Below are 24,542 nucleotides of genomic sequence, written 5' to 3' on the forward strand. Positions count from 1 at the left end.
TTTTCCCCCTGTGAGTGAAGACTTCTTAACATCGAATTCAATGTGGGAGACTTTGAGCTTGAAATCACAGAGAGCTAAAAGCAAAAAGGCTCCCAAATGCAGAAGGCAGCTCTTGCCTGTCCTGGTTCATAGAAGACCTACCCGCTCTGCAAAAAAAACAATTGCTTGTTTTTAGCCTGGATGTTTTCTTCATGTATAAATAAGAATTATAAAAAGGCATTTGATGGGCATAAAATTCCTGATTAGATTGAACAGTCTTGCCTTGGTAGAGATAGGTTAAATTGGGCTACCGAATTCTGGGCAGCACTCCTGGCCCAGATGCAAAGGAACACAAGGCTGGAGCGCCAAGCTGGCGACAGGGCGCCTGCCGAACGCAAGTATAGCTAGCGGGCACTTTGTTTAGCTCTGGGCATGGTTAGCTGTGGCTCAGATTAGGATCTCCACAGTGTGAGAAAGGAAGTTTTGGGGAGCTGATCAGTTGCTGTTATCTTTGAACAGAATCTTTGCAAGCTAGAGCCCAAAGTTGTTTTTCTTCTGCCTTCCTTAACTCCCATTCCCAAACTTAAAAATACCCACCCTGTGGAAAGGTAATGTTTAAACCTCCGCCTAAGCCAGGGTGCTTCAGCCTGAGCAGTTAGAGGCGCCAGGCTTTTAACCTGACAATGATGTTGTATTTGAACAGCTGCGTAAAGGTTTAAAAGGTCTGTCTCATTGCCACCTCGGAGTTTTTTAAAAGGGGTTATTGTTTGGGCGAGGGCACTGAGAGGGGACAGGCGAATTGGTCCCAAGGCCGAAAATAATGTCCAATGCCTGTTTTCACCAGGCCAGGGGAAATTCCTTTTGGGGAGGGGGCCAAAGGGCTTGTTGGAAAAGGTTTTTGTGAAGAAGCAGGCGGGCTACTAGGTCCCCAGGATGCAGAGGTGCTTTAATGAGCATTGGACCCCAAGGAAATTTTCTGCTGAGGCGGAAACCCGATTTACCCACAAGTTCAGTCTCTGGGCCTGAAATCCAAGGCCAGCCCATGCCTGAGTGAGTGTGGGGAAAAGAACACGGATGCCTTCGGGAACAGAGAACTGGTTCATGGTCATCAGAGTCTCCCCGGGCCGCTTTCCTTTCTTGGTTGCCCAGAAGGGGATCCGGAAGGTGGAAGGATGACTCCCTTGTGCTGGCAGGGCCCCTCACCTAAGGAAAGTCTTTGGAAATCAAGGTTAAAGCTCCCTGCTGCTGTCGGAGGCCAGGGCTTCCGCTGGGCGGCTCACCCGCCTGCAACCAGAGGAGGGAGGAAGTTGTTCAAGTTTCTCATAAAACTCTGAATTTCCATGCTGGTAGTGGTCGGTGGTTGTTCCTTAATGAGCTAGACCACAACTCCAGACCATATCCTCTTTATAGAACTTTCCCTCACCAGAGGAAACAGAGGACAGATTCCCCCATCTGTTCCCCCTCTTATCCAATCAAAATCTTGTCAAATAATTTTAAGGATTGTCCCAAACTATAGAACTCAACTTTTGACACAAAAGTATAGCTTTAAATATTTGACGATTTGCGTTAAAACAAAAATTGACCTTCTTGGTTAGTAGTGAAGGGGAAAAATCAATAGTATAATTTTCAATAATTCATAAAGCGAACGCCATTATGCTAAATCTTAACTATTAATCTTATCCTTTACAAAGTCTCGATTGATTTGTTAATAAAATATCTTCCCGTGTGTGGCAACAGCGGGTATAACTCTTTAAAAACCTTCAGAAGCAAGAAAATTACCAAGTAGCTCAAGAATGTAGATGAGAATTTTATTGATCGCCCTGATTCTTCTTAATATGTATTAATAAATTCCACAACCTTTTGTACCTTGCGCTTGTCAGAAACCAATGCTTTTACAAAATCCATAAAAGGAAAACGTATTTTTCTTTGCAGAAAAACCAAATGACACCTTTGCATTTCTCTCTCTCCTGCCTGGCCCAGTCAGTTTTCTAAAACTTCTGGAGTCTGAGGGTCAGAGTTTTCCTATTTCCTTTAGAAAATTATTTTCTTTCTCCCTCCCTTCCTCTCTGCCTTCTATTATCAGGGTGTGTGAGGAAGGAAATCTCCGTTTAGTTCTCCCGCTGGGAGCCCGAGGGACGCTTTCCCGATAGAGAACGGCTGGCCAGGGACTGTCTTCAGGCTGAAAGCTCCCAGCGGCCCGGCCCTTCAAAGGTCAGGGTGTGGTTCCTCTGAGAACCAAAGGCTCCAGTAGCTCGCAGGGGCGCGGAGGGGCTCAGAGCTGGGGCGGGAAGGCCGAGGGAGAGGACGACGCTGGGCCGGGCTCATCCTTGGGGCTCCGGAGTCGGCCAGCTGCGTGGCCTCTCGGCCCTCGCGGCCCTTTTCGCCTCCGCTTCCAGGGACACGTTGGCCGCACCTTTGCACGCGGGATCTTTCCTTTGGACCCCTGGAGTGGGATGTCTCAGGATCAGGGTAATATGATTCACCTTCCCGGGTTGCCCGGCACTAAATTAATCAGCCCGGGCCCCAACCGTCTGCCCCGGACCCGGCCCTTTTGGGCGCGTTTCTGCCTGGGTGTGTGCGCTGGAATATGCCTCTGTGTGCAGGCGCCACAGAGATCCAGCTTCCCTCCCCGCGCGTGTCCTCCCCGAGGTCCTTCCGACAGAGCCTTTCCTTCCGCCGGCGGAGCCGGGTGGCTGAGGCGGTGGACGCGAGTGGGGCAGGCAGACGGAACGAGCTGCGGGGAGGCGGGGAGGAGAGCGGGCGGCGGAGAGCTCTGGGCCAGTCGTCTCTAGCGCGCACTATCGCAGGCGCGTAGTAGATGTCGCTGTTGTCCGTGCTTACGCGGCCGGCCGGCCTGGCTCTGGAGCACGTGACCTGCGAGGAGGCTGCGGCTCAAGGCCATTTTCAAATCTCATTGGCTTGGTTGTCATGTGGTCGGCAGAGGCATCCACAATTACACGGGGAATGTTTTCCTAGAGATGTCAGCCTACAAAGGACACAATCTCTCTTCTTCAAATTCCTCCCCAAAATGTCCTTTCCCAACAGCTCTCCTGCTGCTAATACTTTTTTAGTAGATTCCTTGATCAGTGCCTGCAGGAGTGACAGTTTTTATTCGAGCAGCGCCAGCATGTACATGCCACCACCTAGCGCAGACATGGGGACCTATGGAATGCAAACCTGTGGACTGCTCCCGTCTCTGGCCAAAAGAGAAGTGAACCACCAAAATATGGGTATGAATGTGCATCCTTATATACCTCAAGTAGACAGTTGGACAGACCCGAACAGATCTTGTCGAATAGAGCAACCTGTTACACAGCAAGTCCCCACTTGCTCTTTCACCACCAACATTAAAGAAGAATCCAATTGCTGCATGTATTCTGATAAGCGCAACAAACTCATTTCTGCCGAGGTCCCTTCGTACCAGAGGCTGGTCCCCGAGTCCTGTCCCGTTGAGAACCCCGAGGTTCCTGTCCCTGGATATTTTAGACTGAGTCAGACCTACGCCACCGGGAAAACCCAAGAGTACAATAACAGCCCCGAAGGCAGCTCCACTGTCATGCTCCAGCTCAACCCTCGTGGCGCGGCCAAGCCGCAGCTCTCCGCTGCCCAGCTGCAGATGGAAAAGAAGATGAATGAAAACGTGAGCGGCCAGGAGCCCACCAAAGTCTCCCAGGTGGAGAGCCCTGAGGCCAAAGGCGGCCTTCCCGAAGAGAGGAGCTGCCTGGCTGAGGTCTCCGTGTCCAGTCCCGAAGTGCAGGAGAAGGAAAGCAAAGGTCGGTATGAACAGAGTTGCCACCCCAGCGGGGCGCGCAGTCTGGAAACCCAGCGGAGAGGGAGCGCTTGGGTGCCCAGCGCGGAGCCCAGGCAGCGGAGTCGGTTGCCCGACTTGCAGGTGCTGCTCCCGCCCGGCTTGCAGAAGGGAGATCTCAGCTTTGAGATGGTCCCTGCTTCTCTCCCGCTGCCTGGCCCTCCCCGCCGGTCTTGGCCCCACGCTGATGGCGCCTGGGCAGAGGAAAGGCTTGCCGGGTTTATTTTTCCTTAGCTAGACCTGAAACGCAACAAAAGAGGCAAAGGAGACCTGCAGCTCGTAAACAGGGCCCCAGTACCTCTTTTCTCCAGCTCATATTTGGAATCTCAGTTTTGCCTTGCACCCAAATGATTATTTTAAGGTGGCCCAAGGCACCGTGTTCGTGTTCAAGTGTATATACCCCGCATCCTGCGAGCTTGGGGTCTGTTAGGGTAACGAGATGGCTGGACTGCTTGGTGCTTGAGTGGGGGAATCAGGGATTCCTGCCTTTGCCGGGCTGCATAACCTTGGCTTTGTCTGGGAAAAGTGCCGCAGGCTTTGCAATCCGTCTACAAAGAGGGCAAAGGCACATGGGGGGAGAACAGAACCGCATTGCCCACTTCCCAGGGCCAGCCTTAGGGTTGGACTAGGGCAAAGAACCAGGGATCTGGATTTTTGAGAAGGAACCCTATCCCCTGAGCCTCTCTCCCAGTGCCCAGAGGTGGGCCACAATGCAGGTTACATTTCTGGGGGAATGCTTTTGTGTTGGAGCAAGAAGGCATGAGAATTCAGGAAATTCTGGGGTAAATGCAACAATACTCAGGCAGAGTAGAGAAGATATCCTTGCTTCCTCATTTATCTTTAGAGACTAGGCACCTATAAACCTGGCTATGGAGCTCCCTGCCTGCCTAGGGTAGGTAGGAGAAGAAGCAACAGATCTGGGGACCTGAGGAAGCAATGGGGTTGGAAGGTTTGTCTAGGCTATGGCTTCTTCCATTCCTGCTCTGTCATGAGCTGACCACTGAGAATGTCACTAGGAGGTACAGAAAAGTTTACTTTTATACTAATGTTTTGTTTGAGTCAGAAAGTTGCGCGTGTGCTTGCATGTGTGGGAGAGGGAGGGGAGAGGGAGAGGGAGAGGGAGAGAGAGAGAGAGAGAGAGAGAGAGAGAGAGAGAGAGAGAGAGAGACCCCACTGATGCAGACTGTCTTCCCATGTCACTTTGGGCATTTAGTTTGAAATTTGGCATCCATTTAAAATCCCTTCCAGGGTCCATCTCTGGAGTAATGTTTAATACCAGGGTTGCCCAAAGCAGCCTGCCTGCCAGCAGGTCATGGCCAAGGGTATATTTGAACAGACTGAGAGAAAGAAAAAAAAAAAAAACTTCTTGATTTTTTTTCTTCTCCCTTTAATTTTGTTAGAGGAAATCAAGTCTGATACTCCAACCAGCAATTGGCTTACTGCAAAGAGTGGCAGAAAGAAGAGGTGCCCTTACACTAAGCACCAAACGCTGGAATTAGAAAAAGAGTTCTTGTTCAATATGTACCTCACCCGCGAGCGCCGCCTAGAGATCAGTAAGAGCGTTAACCTCACCGACAGGCAGGTCAAGATTTGGTTTCAAAACCGCCGAATGAAACTCAAGAAGATGAGCCGAGAGAACCGGATCCGAGAACTGACCGCCAACCTCACCTTTTCTTAGGTCGGAGGGCCGGTGGGAGGCCAGGATCAGAGAGGGGCACCGCGTTCCAGAGCCCAGTGCTGGAGGACTGGGAAGGTGGAAACAAAACCTTCATTGCTCTTTGTTTTTTTTGTTTTTGTTTTGTTTTGTTTTCCTGCTAGAATGTGACTTTGGGGTCATTCTGTTCGTGCTGCAAGTGATCTGTAATCCCTGAGTATATATATATATATATATATATATATTAAAAAAACTTACCACGTGTAATTTATTATTTTTTCATCATAATGCAGGGTAACTATTACTGCACATTTTCATTTGGGTCTTAACTTATTGGAACTGTAGAGCATCCATCTAACCATCCATCCATCCATCCATCCATCCAGCAATGTGACCTTTTTCATGTTTTTTTTTCTAACACAAAAGTTCTCTGTGTGTGGTTAATCATGAACTAATGACATTTTGAAAACATCCAGTACTTTTTAAATTACACACATATATATATATATTTAAGAAAGATTAAGAAAACCCACAAGCTTTGGGGGGAGGGGACTTAAAAAGCACATTACAATGTATCTTTTCACAAATGAATTTAGCAGTTGTCCTTGGTGAGATGGAATATTGACAACTTATGCCTTGTAGCCTTTCCCTTGTGGTGCATCTGTGGTTTGGTAGAAGTACAACAGCAACCTGTCCTTTCTGTGCATGTTCTGGTAGCATGTATAATGCAATAAATTCTGGAAACAAGTTTGCTCCTTCTGCTTTCTGAAATGGAAAAATATTATGGTGGAAATGAAAGCCTTTGGGGAGGTTCTCTTCTGGTTAAACTGCTTTTAGGGCAGTAGGGTGGGGGAAGTGACGGGAGCAGGAGATGGTGCTAGAATTGGACAGTGGTGGGAGAAGAAGAGTGATAATCGCCTGGGTTTGCATTTTTCATAAATGAGAAAAGAGAGTCCTTTCTCCTCTCCCAGTCCCCAACTATAGAATATAATTCCACTCTCAAAGGGTGTGAGCTTCCTCTAGCCTGAGCCTGGTAAGTAAGCTTGTGCCACAAGTTGCTTTTTCCTCTTAGCTGCCTGTGTGTGTGTGTGTGTGTGTGTGTGTGTGTGTGTGAGAGAGAGAGAGAGAGAGAGAGAGAGAGAGAGAGATTTTTTTCTGTGGGTTTTGGTTGTGTTATTTTTAATGCTTTCAGGGAGATCTTGGTGATTTCTGGCTGGGAAGTCATCCTCAGGGGCTAGGTTGAAACTAGTCTTGTCCACCTGGAAACTACCGGGCCTCCATTACAGAAGCAAGGACAAACAACAGCTTAGCATTGCATGGCATCCAATTTTCTCCCTTTTGCACAACCCCACCCCTATCTCAAGTGCAAGACAGCCAGGCCCCAGTGAAAGGGAAGGATGGATGAGTTTTCCCAGCACATGTTGCTTTGCTTTCCTTGTAGAAGGATTTTATGCTCAGTCATTACCTTTTAGTGGCTCATATGAAAAATTTTAAAGGAAGAAATGAAAAGATTCTCTCTAGCCAAACCTCTTAGTATTTAATTACAAAATGCAGTTGTAACTACTATAAAAAGCAAGAAGGTATAGAAAAAAATGACTGAAAGAATATGCAAGTGAACATGACTTTCCATGAAGTCCAATATTCCTTTTACAGGCATGGCTTGGGAAATTCCCACTAGCATCTGCAGAATCCATATCATGGAACCCAGATTTATCTAGTCCTGCCAGGGAAAAGGGAGGAGAAACATTATGGGGGAAATTTGACAGAAAATTCGTTGCTCCAGGTACTGGCTGCAATTTCAGAGGACCTCCAATAGCTTAATGGAGTTTCAGAAAACGGGTCCTTTTCATCCCCCTCCCTTTTCCCCCTTAAGAACAATCTATTTAGGAGCTCTGAGACTCAGAGTCCTCAGCCAGGGAGGCTTTGGGACACTCAGTATTTATTCAGTTTTAAACTTCCTCCCCCAGACCAGGAACCATCCCAAGTTCCCAGACAGAATCCTTTAGAGGCATCATTTCCTAAGGATGGGAGGAGGAGGGATCTGTATCCATGCTAGATTGGGAACACTGGAATAGATTTTCCCGGATTTACATTGGTTGGGCAAAAGATGGAGTGTACTTTTAACTTCCCCATTTCTCCCAGCGATGTGGGGAGCGCCTTTAGTTGTTGATTGGGGACCATGTCAGGGAGGAAAACCTTTCCATGTTACAGGAAAGGGCATTCCCTCTGAAACAAAATCAGAAAGCCATTGGCAAAGGCAATCAATCAGACCACAAGTAGCTATTTACCCCCTTTCTTTCCGGGGTTGGAGGTGGGCTGGGAGTCCTCAAAGGTGCTGGGCAACTTGTAGAGCGAGTAATATGCCCTCAGGCCGGCGGCGACACTCAGGCCGCTTTTGTCTCGGCTACCGGCCAGGCTTCAGAGGCTTTGTACCATGGATTTGGGAGTGACAATGGGCATCTCCCTCAGATTCAAGGCTGCCCAGCTTTACCTCTGGAAGCAAGAAAAAGAATTGGGAAAGGAGTGGCCCAAGGATCTGTCCCTTTGGATTTTTTTTTTTTTTTTCTCCACGTATTTCGGGAATCTACTTGGAGGCCTCTTAGAAAGGCGCAAAACAACCTTGACCTGGGAGACGCGGTTCCCACAGGCCTCACTGAAGCCCGGACAGGGCAGCTGGTGGGGGCCGGCCCGAACTGGCATTTGGGTTCTTCCCTCTGTCGCGTGTTTTCTTTCAGGGCCTCTTCAGCAGCCGGGGAGAAGACACGGACCCTGACCGACACTGTTTGCGCTGTAGACTCCACGGCTCGCTGGCCCTTCCGAGGGCTGACAGAAATCCCCAACACGGCCACCGCCGACGCTGAGCCTGGCTGGGCCTGTCCACGAGCCAGGCCGCCTCGACTCTCCCCTCCGGCCTCGGCGTGTGCCTAGCCTCACGTCGAGGCTGTGTGTGGCTGCGCGGGCGTGTGTGAATGTGGTAGGGGGAGGGGGCGCTCCGAGCTGCTCCATCCGTCCGTTTTATTAGGGACACATTAATCTATAATCAAATACACCTCATAAAATTTTTATTGAAAGGCATAATATCATTACAGAGGTCTTCCACCTGTTTTAAACAACACGACAAGCTGTGAGAGAGCGTGTGTGTGTATGTGTGTGTGTGTGTGTGTATGTATGTATGTGTGGGGAGGGGTGGGTTTAGGTAGCGAGAGAAACGAGGGGAGAAAACTCCCCTTGGGCGCCAGGGGGCCGCCCTTAAAGGCCCGCCTGCCTCCGGCTGCTCAAGGTTCTGGCTAAGTGCTAGGTGAGCCTGTGGACGCGCGACCCGCGGCTCTGAGCCCAGGAGCTGGAGAGCCAGAGCCCTGGTCGAGACTGCAGGACCCAGAGTGGCAAAAGGAGATGAACAAATAGTCCCCAGCGCCTCCTCCGGCCGCTGATGGGCCTGTGGTCCCAGCCACCGCCGGGCTGGCCGGGCCGAGTCGGGCCGGGCCACGCCGAGCGGGCTCCTATACCTGGGCCTACGGACTCTAATTATCGCGCTTATGTTGATGATGATTTTTTTTTTTTTTAAAATCACAGCAGCCCCCAGTTTAGCGGACTGATTTACTCCCGGTATTGGTAAATATGATCACGTGGGCCGCGCGACCAATGGTGGAGGCTGCAGCCTGCGAACTAGTCGGCGGCTCCGGAGCCGGCGGGGAGCGGCTCGGCGGCGGGCAGTGTAACCTTGGGTGGGAGCGCACGGCGCCTCAAAATGTCCTCCAGTGGCACCCTCAGCAACTACTACGTGGACTCCCTCATAGGCCATGAGGGCGACGAGGTGTTCGCGGCACGCTTCGGGCCACCGGGGCCAGGCGCGCAGGGCCGGCCTGCAGGTGTGGCCGACAGCCCGGCAGCGTCTGCCGCCGAGTTCGCCTCGTGTAGTTTTGCCCCCAAATCGGCCGTGTTCTCTGCCTCGTGGTCCGCGGTGCCCGCCCAGCCCCCGGCGGCGGCGGCGATGAGCGGCCTGTATCACCCGTACGTGCCCCCGCCGCCCCTGGCCGCCGCTGCCGCTGCCTCCGAGCCTGGCCGCTACGTGCGCTCCTGGATGGAGCCACTGCCCGGCTTCCCTGGTGGCGCGGGCAGTGGTGGTGGCGGTGGCGGTGGCGGAGGCGGCGCCCCGGGCCCTGGTCCCAGTCCTGGCCCCGGTGGCCCAGCCAACGGGCGCCACTACGGGATTAAGCCTGAAACCGGAGCGGCCCCGGCCCCAGTCGCAGCCTCCACCTCCTCCTCCTCCACTTCCTCGTCCTCCTCCTCCAAACGGACTGAGTGCTCTGCGGCCCGGGAGTCCCAGGGGAGCGGCGGCACCGATTTCTCGTGCAACTCGTTCCTGAGGGACAAGGCTGCAGCGGCGGCGGGGGGAACCGGGCCCGGGGCGGGGATCCGGTCCGGGCCCGGGGCAGGCGGCTCGTCGGAGCCCTCGGCTTGCAGTGATCACCCGAGCCCCGGCTGCCCGCTGAAGGAGGAGGAGAAGCAGCATCCGCAGCCGCCGCAGCAGCAACTTGACCCAAGTAAGTGCAAAAGAAATTGCCCTCTGATTTATTGCTGAAACCTGTAAGGCTCGAATGTGCAAAACTGATAGTTTTACTAACCTATAAAAACGTCTAGACGCCTACCCATGCCTAGGCGAGCAACACGCATCCATAAAAAAGCTTCCCATAACCACCTACCCTGGGCGCGCGGTTTGTACGGTAAACAGCGCGAGCATTAAGGCTTTTTATGATAATTCCCCCCAAGTTGTGAAAAGCGGCCATCCTTGGTGAAATTAATTTAACGACCTCTCTTCCCCACCCTGTCGTCTCTCCCTGCCTCCCCTCCGCCCCTCGCTCTCCTCTGTAAACCCCCCTCTTCGTAGACAACCCCGCAGCGAACTGGATCCACGCTCGCTCCACCCGGAAAAAGCGCTGTCCCTACACCAAATACCAGACGCTTGAACTAGAGAAGGAATTCCTCTTCAACATGTACCTCACCCGGGACCGGCGCTACGAGGTGGCCAGGATTCTGAACCTCACAGAGAGACAGGTCAAAATCTGGTTCCAGAACCGTAGAATGAAAATGAAAAAGATGAGCAAGGAGAAATGCCCCAAAGGAGACTGACCCAGCTCGGTACCGGCAGCAGCTCTCAAAGGCAACGGAGTTTATCTTTGTGGGTGCTTGATTTCCAGAAACTCTGCAGCGACTCAGACTTTTTTTTTTTCTCCCCCTTGGTAGAAGTGACTGTGTGGTTGGTCTCTGTGAGGTATTTGGGGAACTCTGTATTTGCTCGCTTCTGTGTTGGAGAAACCAAGTGGCTTTGGGGTTTCATCTATTCCACTCCCTCCCTTTCCTGCTTCATCGGTTCCTTAGGAAATGCTATATTTTGTGAGTGCACGCTGGCTTGAGGAGCCCTCTCAATGTGTTAATGTGCCCCATGTTTCTGAAAAGTGCTGTAGTTTAGCTCCGGGAGCCTCACCAAACCGGACCAAGCGCGCCCCAATCCGAGAAGCTGAAGGCAGAGGAAGACACTGTGCATACCCCAGCTGCTCGCCCAGGCCTAAGCCTGAGTGGTTCGGTCACCCACCGGGTTTTGAAAGCCCACTTTCAACAGGGACCCCGCGGGCTGAGACTTCGAGTGAGGCCTAGGAAGAAGCCTGGGGCCTCGGGTGGGTGGGTGGGGGTCTGTTCTTAATGTTTTGGAGCAGTTACTCTTTCTGGGAAGGCTGGGCTCACGTGAGCTGCTTTGGTTTGTGGCCCTCAGGGTTCCTGCTCGAGGACCAGTTGTAAATGTTAATGCTTCCTACCAATAAATGCTAACCTGATCAAATGGAGCCCAGACGCTGGTCCTGAACATTGTGTCACTTCTCTGACTCTACAAAAATATCACCCTTACCAGACTTTGCCTCTATTCTTGGGAGACATTGCTTAATAATCGGGGCCCTTCCAACTGGCAGGTTTCTCTGATGTTCCTCTGAACTTCCTTTGTGTGGGCTGACCTGGCCTGGAGTGCAGCCCCTGAGGGAGTCTTGGCGCCTCCCTCATCTTGGTGCTAGCATTTCAATGAACTCTGTGCTCTGGGCCCAGTTGTCAGCACCGCAGCAACGTCTGGGGGAGCCGGCAGACCCCAGGAACCAACCACACTTTTACTAAGGCTTTGACATAACCCACCCCACGCCTGCCTCAACCCATGGAGCCCCAGCCGCCAACCCCGGTCTCCAAAAGAGAAAGGCCAACTCTGCGCTCTGGAGCTACTCTCCCAGCTCAGCGGGGCTAGCTGGCTCCGGGAGGTCCAAGCTGGTTAAGCTGTGAGCTTTCGCCCCTCCCCACAGGATCCCCAAAGTGACCTTAGCGGATCAAAATGGTCAAGGAACAACTCTCGGCCACCCTCATTCCGCCGCCCCCTTCCCTCCACCCAGCTTCTGTGTATGTTTAGCCCCCAGATTGGCCCTCTAAGGTCCGCATTCAGAGGCTAAAATGAAGGTCATTGTAAGCGAGGGTTCAGGCGGAGCATAGTCTTTGCAGGCCCTAGAGGAGGCGGCGGCGCCGGGCGGCCTGGGCTGAGCGGAAGGCGGGGGCGGTGGCAGAGATCTTGGGGATCCTGATGAAAAAGGGGACTCGAAGAGAAAGCAGAGGGGGGCTGGGACAGAAAGCCAAGGCCCAGATCTGGCGGAGGTGCTGTGTACCCCCCACCCCTGCAGCCAGCCCGATACCTAGAGCTCTTTGAAAACAGGAAGAGCCAAGGTGTCATAAAGCCATCGAGCCGGCGAGACGTCTGGAGGTAATGAGTTTACGACAGGCCAGGCGCTTCGCTTTGAAACCATCTCATTTTGATGTTTGTGAGAGGAAAGGAAAAATGCAGACAAAACTGGGTCTTAAAATCTGGACAATAAAATATAAACAAGACTGTGTTGAACCGAGAAGGCAGGGGCTAGGGAGCCCCCGAGTGAGGTGTGAGCACATAGGAAATAAAAACGAGAGATAGGAAGAAGAAGGTGATGTGTTTCTGGTTTTTAAAATGGGCTGAGCATTAGAAGTAGCTTAAGGCGACTGGCTCTTTATAATATTTTGACTGTGGCCACACTCTAGCTGGTTCTTAAAAAAAAAAAAAAAAAACCCAAAACCAAACAAAGCAAAACACTACAACACCCTGTTACTTGAGAGTAGGAAGGTTAGTGAGCTTGGGTCATTTACTCAGAAAAGAGTCTCCAGAAATATAGTCTGTGGGAAAAGATGAAGTTACATGCCTCTTTACAAAAACATATATGGCCCTTCATTCCAAACTTCACAGCAAAAATATTGAAATATATTCACTTATCAAAAATACAACCATTACACCTGAACTTGCAGAACGCATTTTTTAAAATGAGACAGAAAAAAAGATTAACCTATCAGGAAACACCTAAGCTGATTTAATAGTTTGGGCTTTAAAAAAAAAAAAATCAAGTGGAATGTTTAGTCAATTTGGCTCTGTCGGTAACTTTTGTTATAAAAGTTTAAAATCCCATTACTGTCCATAGAATTTCAAAGGAACACAAGCCCAAAAGGGACTTTCCAGACAGCCATTCAGAAATCCAGCAAAAAAACTTTCAATTTGGCCTCACTCCTCCCAAATTGCCCAACTAAATGGGCCCAGATCATCAAATTTAGAAAGTTAAAATAGAAATGTTTATTATCTCATGCTAAAAGCAACAGCTTTAAAAGAAAAAATACAATTCCTGACTTCCATACTTCCTTAGTTGTTGAAGTGCTTGGTTCCTTTGAGGGAAAATAAAGCTTCTCGAAAACTGATATTTTAAAAGTTGAGTTTTGTTAAATCTAGCCTGTCCTATAATTGTGCTAAAAGGCACAGCTGGGCTATTACAGAATGTGGACCTAAAGTATCCAACAAAAGTGCTGGAAGCTTTTGGCAAAGACACTACTATAAGCTCTTGGGAGCACAAATAAAATTATTCTCAGCTTTGAAGAGGCTCTGTCGACTTGTTGACAATCAAATAGAGAAGCATTATTGTGTCAGTGGTCCAAACCCCAGTCAAACTAATGAACAAGACTAGAATTGGTTTGAGAGAAATAAAAACGAAGTTGAACTCGGTCCGCGCGATTGGCATTTGGCCACTAGAGAGCGCTGTTGCTCCATTTTCTGATCTCATAAAGCTGTAGTTGCGGTGGAGAAAGGTTTTGATTAAAAATAATTACAATCTTATTTTTAATTCCAAATTAAGATAAATTTAACCAAAAACAAATAATGTGCACTGCTAACTTGTCCATCAGTTTTTTCCAGGCATAAAATTTGGCTCAGCCAGGATTTCGGAAAATTTGGACTTTGGTACAGCGAAACTCCAAAACGCTATGCTAAATCAATTCATTCTATCAAAACGAAAACGTGTAACAGCATAGATCTTTATTTACGAAGCTAATTTTGCTCTTTTTCTATTCAGATTATAAACAAAATGATTATATATGAAAATTTTAAAAAATGTGTTTTGTCCAAAGAGAAAATTGTATTTTAATATTTTCTAAATTAGGCCGGAATGTGTAGAAATGCATTTAGTAGTGTTGTTTTCCCAGCCCCACCCCATGAATCACACAGTTCTAAAAAGTGTCTTATGACATAGAGATTTGGGTTATCTCTTCTATTTGTTCCCAACTCCATTCCCAAACCCATTCATTTATCAGGGTTCAAACACCAGCGGGCACATAGCATGCAAGGGCGTGCGCACACACACACACACACACACACACTCCGAATAGTGAAATAAAAAGGCACCATTACAGAGTTACCATTACAGTTTTTATTGAAAATAATCTTTTAATTGGATATTTGCAAAATAGAAGTATAAACCCTTAACTGTTAGAACCAGTTCCTTCCCCTCTGAATTCAAAGAAAGCTATCTGGTGATGCTTGGCAATAACAAAAGGAAAACAAAAAAAATTTTTTTATATATTATCTTACCCCCCTGTCACCCCTAAAACAAGTCTTCAGCCTTCTTTACTAAAATTTCAATAAAGCAGGGCTTTATTTCCAGATCCATTAACAATCTGTGTAACCTCACCATTTCCAGCCATTCCTTGTAGAAATAGTTGGGTCAGACAATATTATTTTTCTGTGCCTTTCCATTTCAACCTTAATTTTTTCCGTTTGTAAAAATGATATTCAGTCCGATGGACCGACCCTCAGGATTCCCAATCACACAAGCTGGGCCAACTCACAAGGAATGCCAGGATAATTGAAATCACTGGCCTGCTGCGACTTCGAAGCCATTTGGGTTTTTTAGGCATTACATTTGGTGTGGAAAGCCGGCGTGGTGTGTTGTAGCTTAAACCAGATCGTCCTTGGTGGGCTGGGCGTGTCTTTGAGGTCTGTTCCCAAGGCCAGTGGGTCTCAAGCCCTCTCAACACTGGGTTACCTAGAAGGGAAAGAGGCTCAGCATCCAAGGAACTCACGAAAAAGGCTGAGTAGAAGAGAAAAAAAATACTCAGCGGAGAACCATTACATTTACTGGAACACTTATTAAATGGCATTTATTAAATGTTTTACATTTATTAAAACGGGAGAAGAGAGAAGAAGCGTGGAGAGAAGGTTGGTGGTGTAATGCCAAGCAACTCGGGAGGGAGCTGCTAAAATCAGGAATATTTTACCGATTCATACTCAACAATCCATACATAACTCTGGCTGCTTCTCCTCCTCTTTAATCACAAACTAGGCTTAACTTTTTTTCTTCCTTTTCTTTCGGGAAAAATTAGCAACTTTAAGATAAGCCTCCGAGCCCACTCTCACACAGCTTATCTCACAGGTTAGGTGAATTAACTAGAATAGTTAGCAGAACACCGGGCCGCCCGCAGCAGCCTAGAACCAGCGCGATCCGAATGCCAGTCTTGAGGCTCCAAGGGGGACTCGCGAGTGTCGGTTCCCGGTGCGCCAGCCGGGGGACAGTCTTTTCAGGTTTGCTCGCGCAGGCATGGGGGCTAAGACCTGGGAGTCTCAAGTCCTGACCTAGGAAATGCCACCCACCCCAGCGTGAGTCCTCTTTCTCGGCTAGAAACATTTCTGTCCGCTCCTCTATTTACTCCCTCAGCAGTGCTAATGCCCCTCTTCCCACATTCTACAGTCTCCCTGGTTCCTAATACTGACGTCTATCAAGGGTGAAATGATGGAAACTATATTCATGGGCATGATTTTCATTAAATATCAATTAACCTAGAAGCCTCAGCCAGGTATGCAGTGCGTCAATTGTAAATGTACCTCTCGTTTCCACAAGGCCCTTTCTGTTGGAAAGGACTTTGATTCGTTTGATAACGCCAAGAGTTGGGACCATACTTATGACCTTTAATCAAACTATTTAGACCCAACCAAATGCACGGTCCGGTCTGTCAACTTTGCTGGTCCAAGTTCCCCGTGTTCAGAAATGCAAAACTCATGGCCAGTCTTCATAGGGCTGTTCCAGGGGCTCTAGGAGGGAGTCATTTGCTCTGCAGCCTCCTGGGAGTGTCCTCCCTGCCTCCCCAAGTCTAAGGTTCTGCCGCGCCCCCTCTCAGCGGGCCAAGGCAGGCGTCCTCTCGGCCCCGGGGCACTGCGAGCCCTTGGCAGTGCGGCTTTATGGGCCCCCTTTAAGGCTGGCGGAGGCATCTCGGGGATGGAGTGAGGCGTCCCGTCGGACATTCGGTTCGCCTCGCCTTCGCGTGGATCCCTCCGCGCGCTTATCTCGCCCCCATCTCGCTACCTCTCCTCGCAGTGGTGGGGTACGAAAATGCCTCGCCGGCGCGCACCGGGGCGGCGGCGGCGGCGGCGGCGAGACCGGCGGGAGGGGGGACCCGGGGGGGCGAGGGGAGAGGTAGCAACGGGCAAAGGTTTCTTTCTTTTTTTTTCCCCCCCACTTTTCCCTCCAGAGCAGGACTTGTAAACTGAAGCAAAAAAAGAGTATTCCCGCAGGCCGGGCGCACTTTTTTCTTGTCCCAGTGCGCTAGGGCCGCCTGGTGCCTGAGAGGAAACAGTGGAGGCAGCGGGGCAGGTCATCCAGGGCGTCGGCGATTATATTGCAGCCGAGCCGGTGCGCGCCAGGAGAGGCTGGGAAGGCGGCGGCGCGCGGGGGCTGGGCCAGGCCCCGCGACCCGCGAGGGAGGCGGCGCAAGGCCGAGGCGGCGGCGCCCCAGCAGGGCATGAATGCCCAGTAGCCGAGCACCCGGGCTGTTGGGCCTCTGAGGCGACGCGCACAGGGCGGGCGGGCGGCAGTAGCGACGTAGTCCGGCGGCCACAGCGGCGCGAGCGGCCGCCCCAGAGGCCCCCGCGGCACTGCGGCCGAGCCCAGGCGCGCTCCCCGACTGCTCCACGCCGCCCGCTGGTGCCGTCCTACGTCGGTCCTCGGCCGCCGCCGCCCGGATGAGTTCGTACTTCGTGAACCCGCTGTACTCTAAGTACAAGGCGGCAGCGGCGGGCGAGGCCATCAATCCCACTTACTACGACTGTCACTTCGCGCCCGAGGTCGGCGGCCGCCACGCCGCCGCCGCCGCCCTGCAGCTCTATGGCAACAGCGCCGCGGGCTTCCCGCACGCGCCCCCGCAGGCGCACGCGCACCCGCACCAGTCCCCGCCGCCCACGGGGCCTGGGTGCGGCGGTGGGGGCGGCCGGGGTCCGGGCCAGGATTACTTCCACCCGGGCGGGGGCAGCCCGGCCGCTGCCTACCAGGCCGCCCCACCTCCTCCTCCGCATCCTCCGCCTCCGCCGCCGCCTCCCCCCTGCGGCGGGATTGCCTGTCACGGGGAGCCCGCGAAGTTTTACGGATACGATAACTTACGGAGACAGCCGATTTTTACGACCCAGCAAGAGGCCGAGCTGGTACAATATCCTGACTGTAAATCGTCCAGTGGTAATATTGGCGAGGACCCAGACCACTTAAATCAGAGCTCGTCTCCTTCTCAAATGTTTCCCTGGATGAGACCACAAGGTTGGGATGCCTTTTTTTTTTTTTTTAAGGGGAGAAATCTGCTTTCATCTCACGTTCTAGCTTTAAAACTCCCCTTTCCTCTCCCTCTCCCGCTCCTTTTCTTTCTTGTTTAGCCGCGGTGGCTCTCATTCATAAAGTAATAAGGTTTTTTTAAAAGTAAAGATGATAGGGACAAAATAGTTGTGAAGACCTTGTCTCTGCTTCTCTTGCCTGCAACACCCTGTATATACAGAGCTGAAGAGCACTCTGTATATTTCACCCGTTAGACCCATTTCAGAAACCTCCAGCAACTTGCAGAGACACCATTGCAGTTTTTTAAACGTTGATTTCCACCTTTTTGTTTTAACCAGCAGCTCCTGGTAGACGAAGAGGAAGACAAACCTACAGTCGCTTCCAAACCCTAGAGCTGGAAAAGGAATTCCTTTTTAACCCTTATCTGACCAGGAAGAGAAGAATTGAGGTTTCCCACGCCCTAGCCCTCACTGAGAGACAGGTAAAAATCTGGTTTCAGAATAGGAGAATGAAATGGAAAAAGGAGAACAACAAGGACAAATTTCCCGTTTCCCGGCAGGAGGTGAAGGACGGGGAAACTAAAAAGGAAGTCCAAGAGCTGGAGGAAGACAGAGCTGAAGGCCCGACAAATTAACTTCTACCTTTAAAATTTTACCACAGACTATTAAAACTAATGGTCAACATATGCTGGTGGACACCACCTATTTTCTTTTTTTGGAAAGGACCTTACCTGTGTTTCAAGCTACCTTCATGTCACTGCTCTTGAGGTTTCTGCGCTTTGAGAGGGATTTGGGTGTTTAAACAAATTTTCTAGTGTTGCATAGAAGCAATACCTGGGCTGTCCTATGAAAGGGTAATTTGATACTGACCTTGTAGCTATATTTTTATAATGGTAGTTTCTAATGTCTGAACTGGTGATTTGTCTCAACAACGTAAACTTCCTAATTATTAGCACTAAATAATTGAATATGAAATGCTTTATTAATCAAACAAGTGCACTTGAACAACTTAAATCTTTTCTTTATGGTGAGTAAATTAAGTATTAATTTAAAAAAATTATGCCTGAAGAATTTTTATATTATTTGATTAAAATGTATTATTTATGTTTTTCTTTATGCTTTTATAATGAATGGTTCAGGTGCCTTTTGTTTACTTCTAAAGTAGTTAAAGGTTTCTCTGAGTATTTTGTTGATGTAATATATCAGGGAAAAGTCTGGGCCAAATATTTGAAAAGCACATGTTAGCTAAAGAGTATAATGTGTGGTCCAGGCTCTGGCAGCTTCCTTGAACTTTGGGAAAATGTTGGGCCAGTGACAAAAGTTTCAGGACGTCACAATTGACATTTAATCATTTTTCTATAGTCCATACAAATTATGGCAATTAAATAATCTAGAGTGAATTAATACTTGAAAAACCATTTATAACATTTTCACTCATTAACCTTTCACTCTGGCAAGTCGCCTTGCTTTCATTTTGAACCTCACTTGTAATCGCCTGAAATTGCTTGGTTTCTACACTAGGGCCACCACTGTGATTCTGTTTGAGTACGTGCTATATTTATTTGTATTTCCTTCGCTCTGTTCGCATGCTCCTTTTAAGCCAATTTGCTATGGGCATCTCAGATGGTATGGTCCTCTGCTGTTCTTCAGGAGAACTATGGCCTCACATATTTGAAACAAACCCTGAGAGCAAATGCAGAAAACTCGAGTGTAAACAACCGCTCCAGAACATAGCTAGCTCCTTAATAAAGAAATGAATCTCTCTAGAGCTAATGTCTTTGAGCGCCGCAAATGTTCCTTTTACTGAATTACATACAATAGCCAGTGCCCTTATAAGGCAGCAACTTGCTCAAGGCTTCTGTCTGATAAGAAAGGGTTGGGGGTAACACTTCCCATGCTTAAAAAAAAAAAAAAAAAGAAAGCTGGGATGGGGGATGCTCTTGTAGTCAAGAGAGCTGGCTATATTATCTGTGTTTCATCTTGCTGGTAATCCTGCTAAGATGTTATGAAAGCTTTGAACTTCCGAAAAGTACTCAAATTGTAGGCCCGGTAGGGGACAACCCAGAGTCCAGGTTATGCCACAGCTTAATTCCCCTGATTCCCATTGATGCTGGGTTTTGGCATCTGTTATTAACAAGGTATCCATTTCCCATTGGAGCCTGCTCTTGCAGCTGCCATTTTACAGGGGTGGGGGGAATGTAGGAAGGGAGAGGGAAGAAATATAAGAAAAGGATTGTTTTTTCCCCCAAAATGGAAAGCATGTTTATTAGATAGATGTTGAAAAGCTCTTTTTATTTTAGCCATTTATTTTTAAAGAGGCACATTTGTGTGTTTGTACATGGTGCTGGGAATAGATTAGAGACACATTTTAATTTCCAGAGTGGTTTTTATTGCACAGGTAAGAAAAGATGATCTTTAGTTTGGGGCCAGTCTTGCCTGCTCCCTTAGGTATTGCCAGGCATCTTTCTGCTGTTCCACTAACTAGAGAAATATTGGTATTGGCCAGGTCAGAGATGAAGCACCACCTACCTGGCTTTCCACCCTGGGAAGAGGCTCTTTAATCCAGGAAAGACAGTTTTAAATCATGGGTGGCCAAGGCTAAAACACTTGGATGAGAGGAGACAGCTGCAAATGCACATGCTGGATTTGAGAATGTTTTGCATTGTGTGCTGCTGCCTGAAATATTGGCTATTACAGAGAAGGATGCCTAGGGCTGATGGCATGGCTGGGGAGCAGCCCCAAGCATAAACTATCCAAAGATCTGTGCTTATCTAAACTCTAGTTGGTTTAAGGGAGTCTTCTGTATATTAGCAAAACTTGATCTCCCACTCAAAAATGCTCCCCAAATATCACTTTTAGAACTATAGATTTGAGCAAGTCGCTTTATTAGGTGAGGGACCTAGTGCATGGGTAGACGTGGAAAGGTGAAGGGAAGGTAAAAATGTCCCTTCCTTGGCATTCTGTGCTGATCTGGAAATGAACCTTCTGACCCTGCTGGTCCCCTACACCATGATCATAGCTCATATACAGAAAATGACTTCATTTCAATAACTGATACATTTGAGAAGTGAGTTTGTACATACACATAGATTATACACATGGAGAAAGTGTTAGTTATGAACGTAGGTATATGTATTTTCTTCTGTAGTTAGGAAACACATAGGTTTGTCTCCAAATAAAGACCTTGAGGAGTTACACATCACACATATTCGACACCTTCTCTTATAATGGCTAGACATCTCCACCCCTCCATCATGGTATCTCATATAGACAGAGGAACAGTGACGAGCACCCAAGTTGCCTTTCTAATTGGCTCAGATCGGTAAACATTCAAGCTTTGTAGCAACAAACAAACATTTTTTGCTGCAAAAATTTGCATAAACCTTCAGAGAACCCTTTGCAAATCCAGGCAGTGCTTTTCTGCCCGGAGCTGCAGCAATCTGCCTAAGTCTGTAAGAAAAAATAGGACCCTCCAATGTTAACAATGAAAAAGCTAAGCTTTCCAAGTGAATTAGGCTTTGTACTTGCAAGAATGAGAAACACAAAAGAGGATGTAGGTCTCAGTCTAGAGAAAAGACAGTTCAGGGATGCCATTTTGTAAGGTTCCACAAAGATCAATGCATTGCTTACTTCTGCACAGAAGGGGAAAAAGCAAATATGGCTGCCATTCAGTGCCAAGAGTCTCTTCCCAGTCCTCGTTCCCCAAGTTGAAAAGGAGGGTCATGAAGCTCTGCTTTATTTGGGTAAAAGGGGAGAAAATAAAAAGACAAATTGATTATCGAGATTATTTCTCAGAAAATTTTTAGAATTCAATACTCTTTCCTCAGTTCATGTGTATAGATCAGTAGAAAGTGTTCTAGACTTGAGAGGGCCCAACAACTTGCTCCAACTCCTTGTGTAATAAAACATTTTTTAGTCTTCAATGCAGAAGGTGTTGCCATTTCACATTCAATCTTTTGTCTTCTACTTCCAAGGTATTTTCTGAGTCCTTGGGCATCTGGGGGTGGGAAGGGGAAGAGAGAATATTTGAATGAACGCTTGTCTGCTTCTGTGGTTCCCTTTAGCAAAATTAGGACCCACTGGCTTTTCTAGAAAGAATATGACTTTTGCTGACAAATGGCAACAGAAGTCCTTTAATAAAAAACATCCAAGGTCATCTGAATTTCCTCATAGGTTACAAATTGCCTATTCCAGAGGATGGTGTGCCATTTCCTGCTGAAGTCTACATTCACTGAGGTACTTAGTGTGAAGATGGTACTAGTAGAGAACTTAAACACACATAACCAATACAAAATACAAATATTGTTAGTAGTCCATAAAGGCTATCTTTAAGGAAAAGATTGGCAATATGCTGGCGGGGTGGTGGGGGAGATAACCTTTTTCAGGCACGTACTGAAACCTGGATGACCATGCCCATGAGGGGAATACTGGAGGCCAGCTGAGGACATTTACTTTCAGGCAGAGTTCTATGAAAAGTGCAAAGATGTGACACCTGCCTTTGAGGAAAAACAATTGTTATTTTTGACTGGTTTTGGGGAGTCACTCCTTTTCTGAACAGGAAAAGGAGAAAGGAGCCCTCCTCTTCACAACTGCATTGAATAGACTTTTCAATGGGCAAATATTTGGGGTTCAAGGAGAAAAAGAGGAGCTAGGATTAAATTTCACAGAAATGAGAATTGCTCTCAGAGGGGATCCCAAATGATTACTTGTAACCCAAGACTGTCTAGGAGGATGTTTATACAGAGACACTGACCAAACAGTGGATGCCCAAACTTGTTTTAGAGAGGTTGACAAGTACTTAAAACCATTTCAGCTATTGGACTGGTTGGTAATTCTTCTACCAAAGAAATCCCCAGCAAATGGAAGATCTGAATTTATATTGGAGAGGAGTGGGAGGGGAGATTGTGCTTTCTTGGTCTGCAGAGCCCAGATTTTCTGGGCAAGATCACTGGGGTTTGCTTGCCTTAGGTAAGAGGGTAAAAATGAAAGTGCTTGGCTACCCCTCTGGACAAGCCTTTTATGAAGGGAAGGGAGGAGAAGCCAAGTTATCAAGGTAGTGGAAGACATTGGGGGTTTGCTGGAGGAATGACCTCCTTAGCACCTGAGCCAACCATTTCCAACAGGGGCAGCCAAAGGCACAGAGGTTTTAAGCCAAATTAAATACACACACACGTTCCTAGAAAAAGAAGAGAGGAGAGGCGGAGAGCGAGGGAGAAAAGAGAGAGAGAGGGTGGAGAGGAAAGAGAGAAAGACCAACAGACCTGGGAGACAAGAGGAAAAAAGGACTGGAGGAGTGGGACTGAGAGAGAGAGAAAGGAGGGAGAGGACAGCAAAAAGCGAGAAAAAGAAAGACGGGGAAGAGGAAAAAACATGGCGCTTGCGAGCTGTATGTGCAAAATCCGCAAGGAATTGCAGTAAATTCCTTTTTGTTTGAAGAAAATTTACAACTTGGTAATAGACCTTTTTATGACCTATTTGCGGTCGTCATTGGCTGCGGCTGGTCATGTGCAGGCGCCGCTCGCCTTCACGGCCTTTTTCCTGATTTCCCAGGCGAATTTCCCCCCGCATTCTGCTTTCCCAGAGCCTCACCCCCTCTTTTTCTAACCTTTGTCTCTGCAGAGGTGGGCTCCAGTCGGCGGCTGCGGGGTTGCGGGGTCCGTTGCGGCCTCGGCTCCTGCCCGGCGCCGGGCCTGACCCTACGGCCGCTAGCTCCGGACGCACCGCGGCCGCCTCCGGAGCTGGTGGGGAGCCCGGAAGGAGCCCCAGGCGCCGAGCCCCCCGCCGCGCTGACACCGCCTGCCGGCAGCAGCAGGCCTGCTCCGGGTGACTAGCCGCGCGGTTCCGACGCGGTTTCTTCTCCAACATGAGCCAGTTCCTGCTGCCCAGAGTGCGCGCAGCCAGGCTGTGCTTAGTGGATTACAGCAGCCGCCCAGGCCGACCGCCGGCTCCCGCTGGACAGCCTCCGGGTAAGAGTCACCCCTTCCCCGCGCCCCGAGAGCTGCCAGCGAAGAGCTCGAAGTGCCAACCGCCTAGCGCGGTTCGAGGAGCCCAACCCAGCCCCCTATACATCCCTGGAACCTAGGGGTCACTGTATGCACCCGTGCCCTCTAATCCATCCCCAGGATGTCCCTTGGGGCCCGGGTGGGGACCTGCTGGGCTCAGAAGTCGAAGGGGGAAAGTCTGGTTTCCTCCAGAGATGGGCAGCAGCAGATAGGATCCCACTGACTAAATCAAGAGCCCCTCAATCCCGACCTTGGAGGAAGGGTGTGAAGATGGTTCCTGAATATTTTAGCTTTGTTGGAATTGTGGGGGGTCAATAAAGGCACCCTGTAGAATAAGAGGTTGGTTTTGCGGTTTGTCTATGTTCCGAGGTACCTGAGAGGCTGACAGGTGTTTTTTGAGGGTTAGAGCTTTGGATGGGGGTGGGGTGGATTCTGTGTACTCAGAGTGTGCTTGTTTTTTTTAATCGAGGCTTTGGTAATGGTGCTGGCTAATTTCTAGGGTTTAAGGTTTATTGGGCCTTGGGTATGGGATAAAATTTTAAATATTTCTTTAGTGCTCAGGGGATTTTTTAAAAAATAATAACTCAAAATAGGTTTCTTCCAAATCTGATAGTCTGTCAGATGAATTTGGATTATTTTATGCTACAAAATGGATGCATGGTTTGGGAAGTAATAGTGTCAAAAAAACTGGAGCACATCTTAGGATAAACCCAACAGACATTTCAGAAATGCAAAGCACTGTAAATTCAAACACCTTCAAACACCGGGTGTTTTTGTCTTTTGCCAGAGTAGGAAAAGAGTAGGTCTTTTGGCTTTGTAAATGTATTGGGGGTTTTGCCTACCAATCAACATTACATAGTAACATTTTCCTCTCTGCTTCAAAACTACTGAACCACACATTTGTTAGGGAGGAAAAACGTTGTAGAAAAATTTTATACTGCTTTTCCCTCACAGATTTTGAATGGCACTTGAGGATGCAGTTTGCAAATCCTATTGCCTAATTCCTTCATGAAGACGTTGTGAAATATGAAAACCTTTAGACAATCTGCCGCATTGCGCATGGGGTCTAACTGCGCATGTCAGGGTATCATCCCCAAAGCACCTAATAGCAAATCCTTATTGTTCCCCCAAATATTTCAG

At 48.8% G+C, this 24,542-nt stretch overlaps 3 protein-coding genes and 1 long non-coding RNA gene across 7 annotated transcripts; 3 read left to right on the top strand and 1 right to left on the bottom strand.

Annotated features, from left to right (window-relative positions):
• The first annotated feature begins 2,804 nt into the window (after window positions 1-2,804).
• Hoxd10 (homeobox D10) lies at window positions 2,805-6,189 on the top strand. The gene is made up of 2 exons (XM_046447188.2): window positions 2,805-3,752; window positions 5,188-6,189. Exons 1-2 carry the CDS (start codon window positions 3,008-3,010, stop codon window positions 5,463-5,465), a joined length of 1,023 nt encoding a protein of 340 aa, XP_046303144.1. The 5' UTR covers window positions 2,805-3,007; the 3' UTR covers window positions 5,466-6,189.
• A 1,451-nt stretch (window positions 6,190-7,640) lies between these two features.
• Window positions 7,641-11,281, top strand: Hoxd9 (homeobox D9). The gene is made up of 2 exons (XM_046447189.2): window positions 7,641-9,985; window positions 10,330-11,281. Exons 1-2 carry the CDS (start codon window positions 9,190-9,192, stop codon window positions 10,569-10,571), a joined length of 1,038 nt encoding a protein of 345 aa, XP_046303145.1. The 5' UTR covers window positions 7,641-9,189; the 3' UTR covers window positions 10,572-11,281.
• Window positions 11,282-15,815: 4,534 nt separating this feature from the next.
• Hoxd8 (homeobox D8) lies at window positions 15,816-19,168 on the top strand. Of its 4 annotated transcripts, none has more exons than XM_046447191.2 (3): window positions 15,816-16,187; window positions 16,335-17,389; window positions 17,740-19,168. In XM_046447191.2, exons 2-3 carry the CDS (start codon window positions 16,825-16,827, stop codon window positions 18,033-18,035), a joined length of 861 nt encoding a protein of 286 aa, XP_046303147.1. In that variant the 5' UTR covers window positions 15,816-16,187; window positions 16,335-16,824; the 3' UTR covers window positions 18,036-19,168. The 4 variants fall into 4 exon arrangements, with proteins under 4 accessions (XP_046303147.1, XP_046303149.1, XP_046303148.1 ...); XM_046447193.2 differs by lacking the exon at window positions 15,816-16,187 and having other exon boundaries at window positions 16,237-17,389; window positions 17,740-17,882; window positions 17,961-19,168; XM_046447192.2 differs by lacking the exon at window positions 15,816-16,187 and having other exon boundaries at window positions 16,242-17,389; window positions 17,743-19,168.
• A 494-nt stretch (window positions 19,169-19,662) lies between these two features.
• On the bottom strand, window positions 19,663-23,726 carry LOC131424272 (uncharacterized). Its single transcript, XR_009227018.1, has 2 exons — window positions 23,006-23,726; window positions 19,663-21,397 (listed from the first exon to the last, which is right to left on the bottom strand). It is a non-coding gene; the product is annotated as an uncharacterized LOC131424272 (long non-coding RNA).
• Window positions 23,727-24,542: the final 816 nt, after the last annotated feature.

The sequence above is a fragment of the Marmota monax genome, unplaced genomic scaffold (genome assembly GCF_021218885.2).
Source record: "Marmota monax isolate L192 unplaced genomic scaffold, Marmota_monax_Labrador192_F-V1.1 WCK01_AAM20220418_F8-fsc00007, whole genome shotgun sequence".
Lineage (NCBI taxonomy): Eukaryota > Metazoa > Chordata > Mammalia > Rodentia > Sciuridae > Marmota > Marmota monax.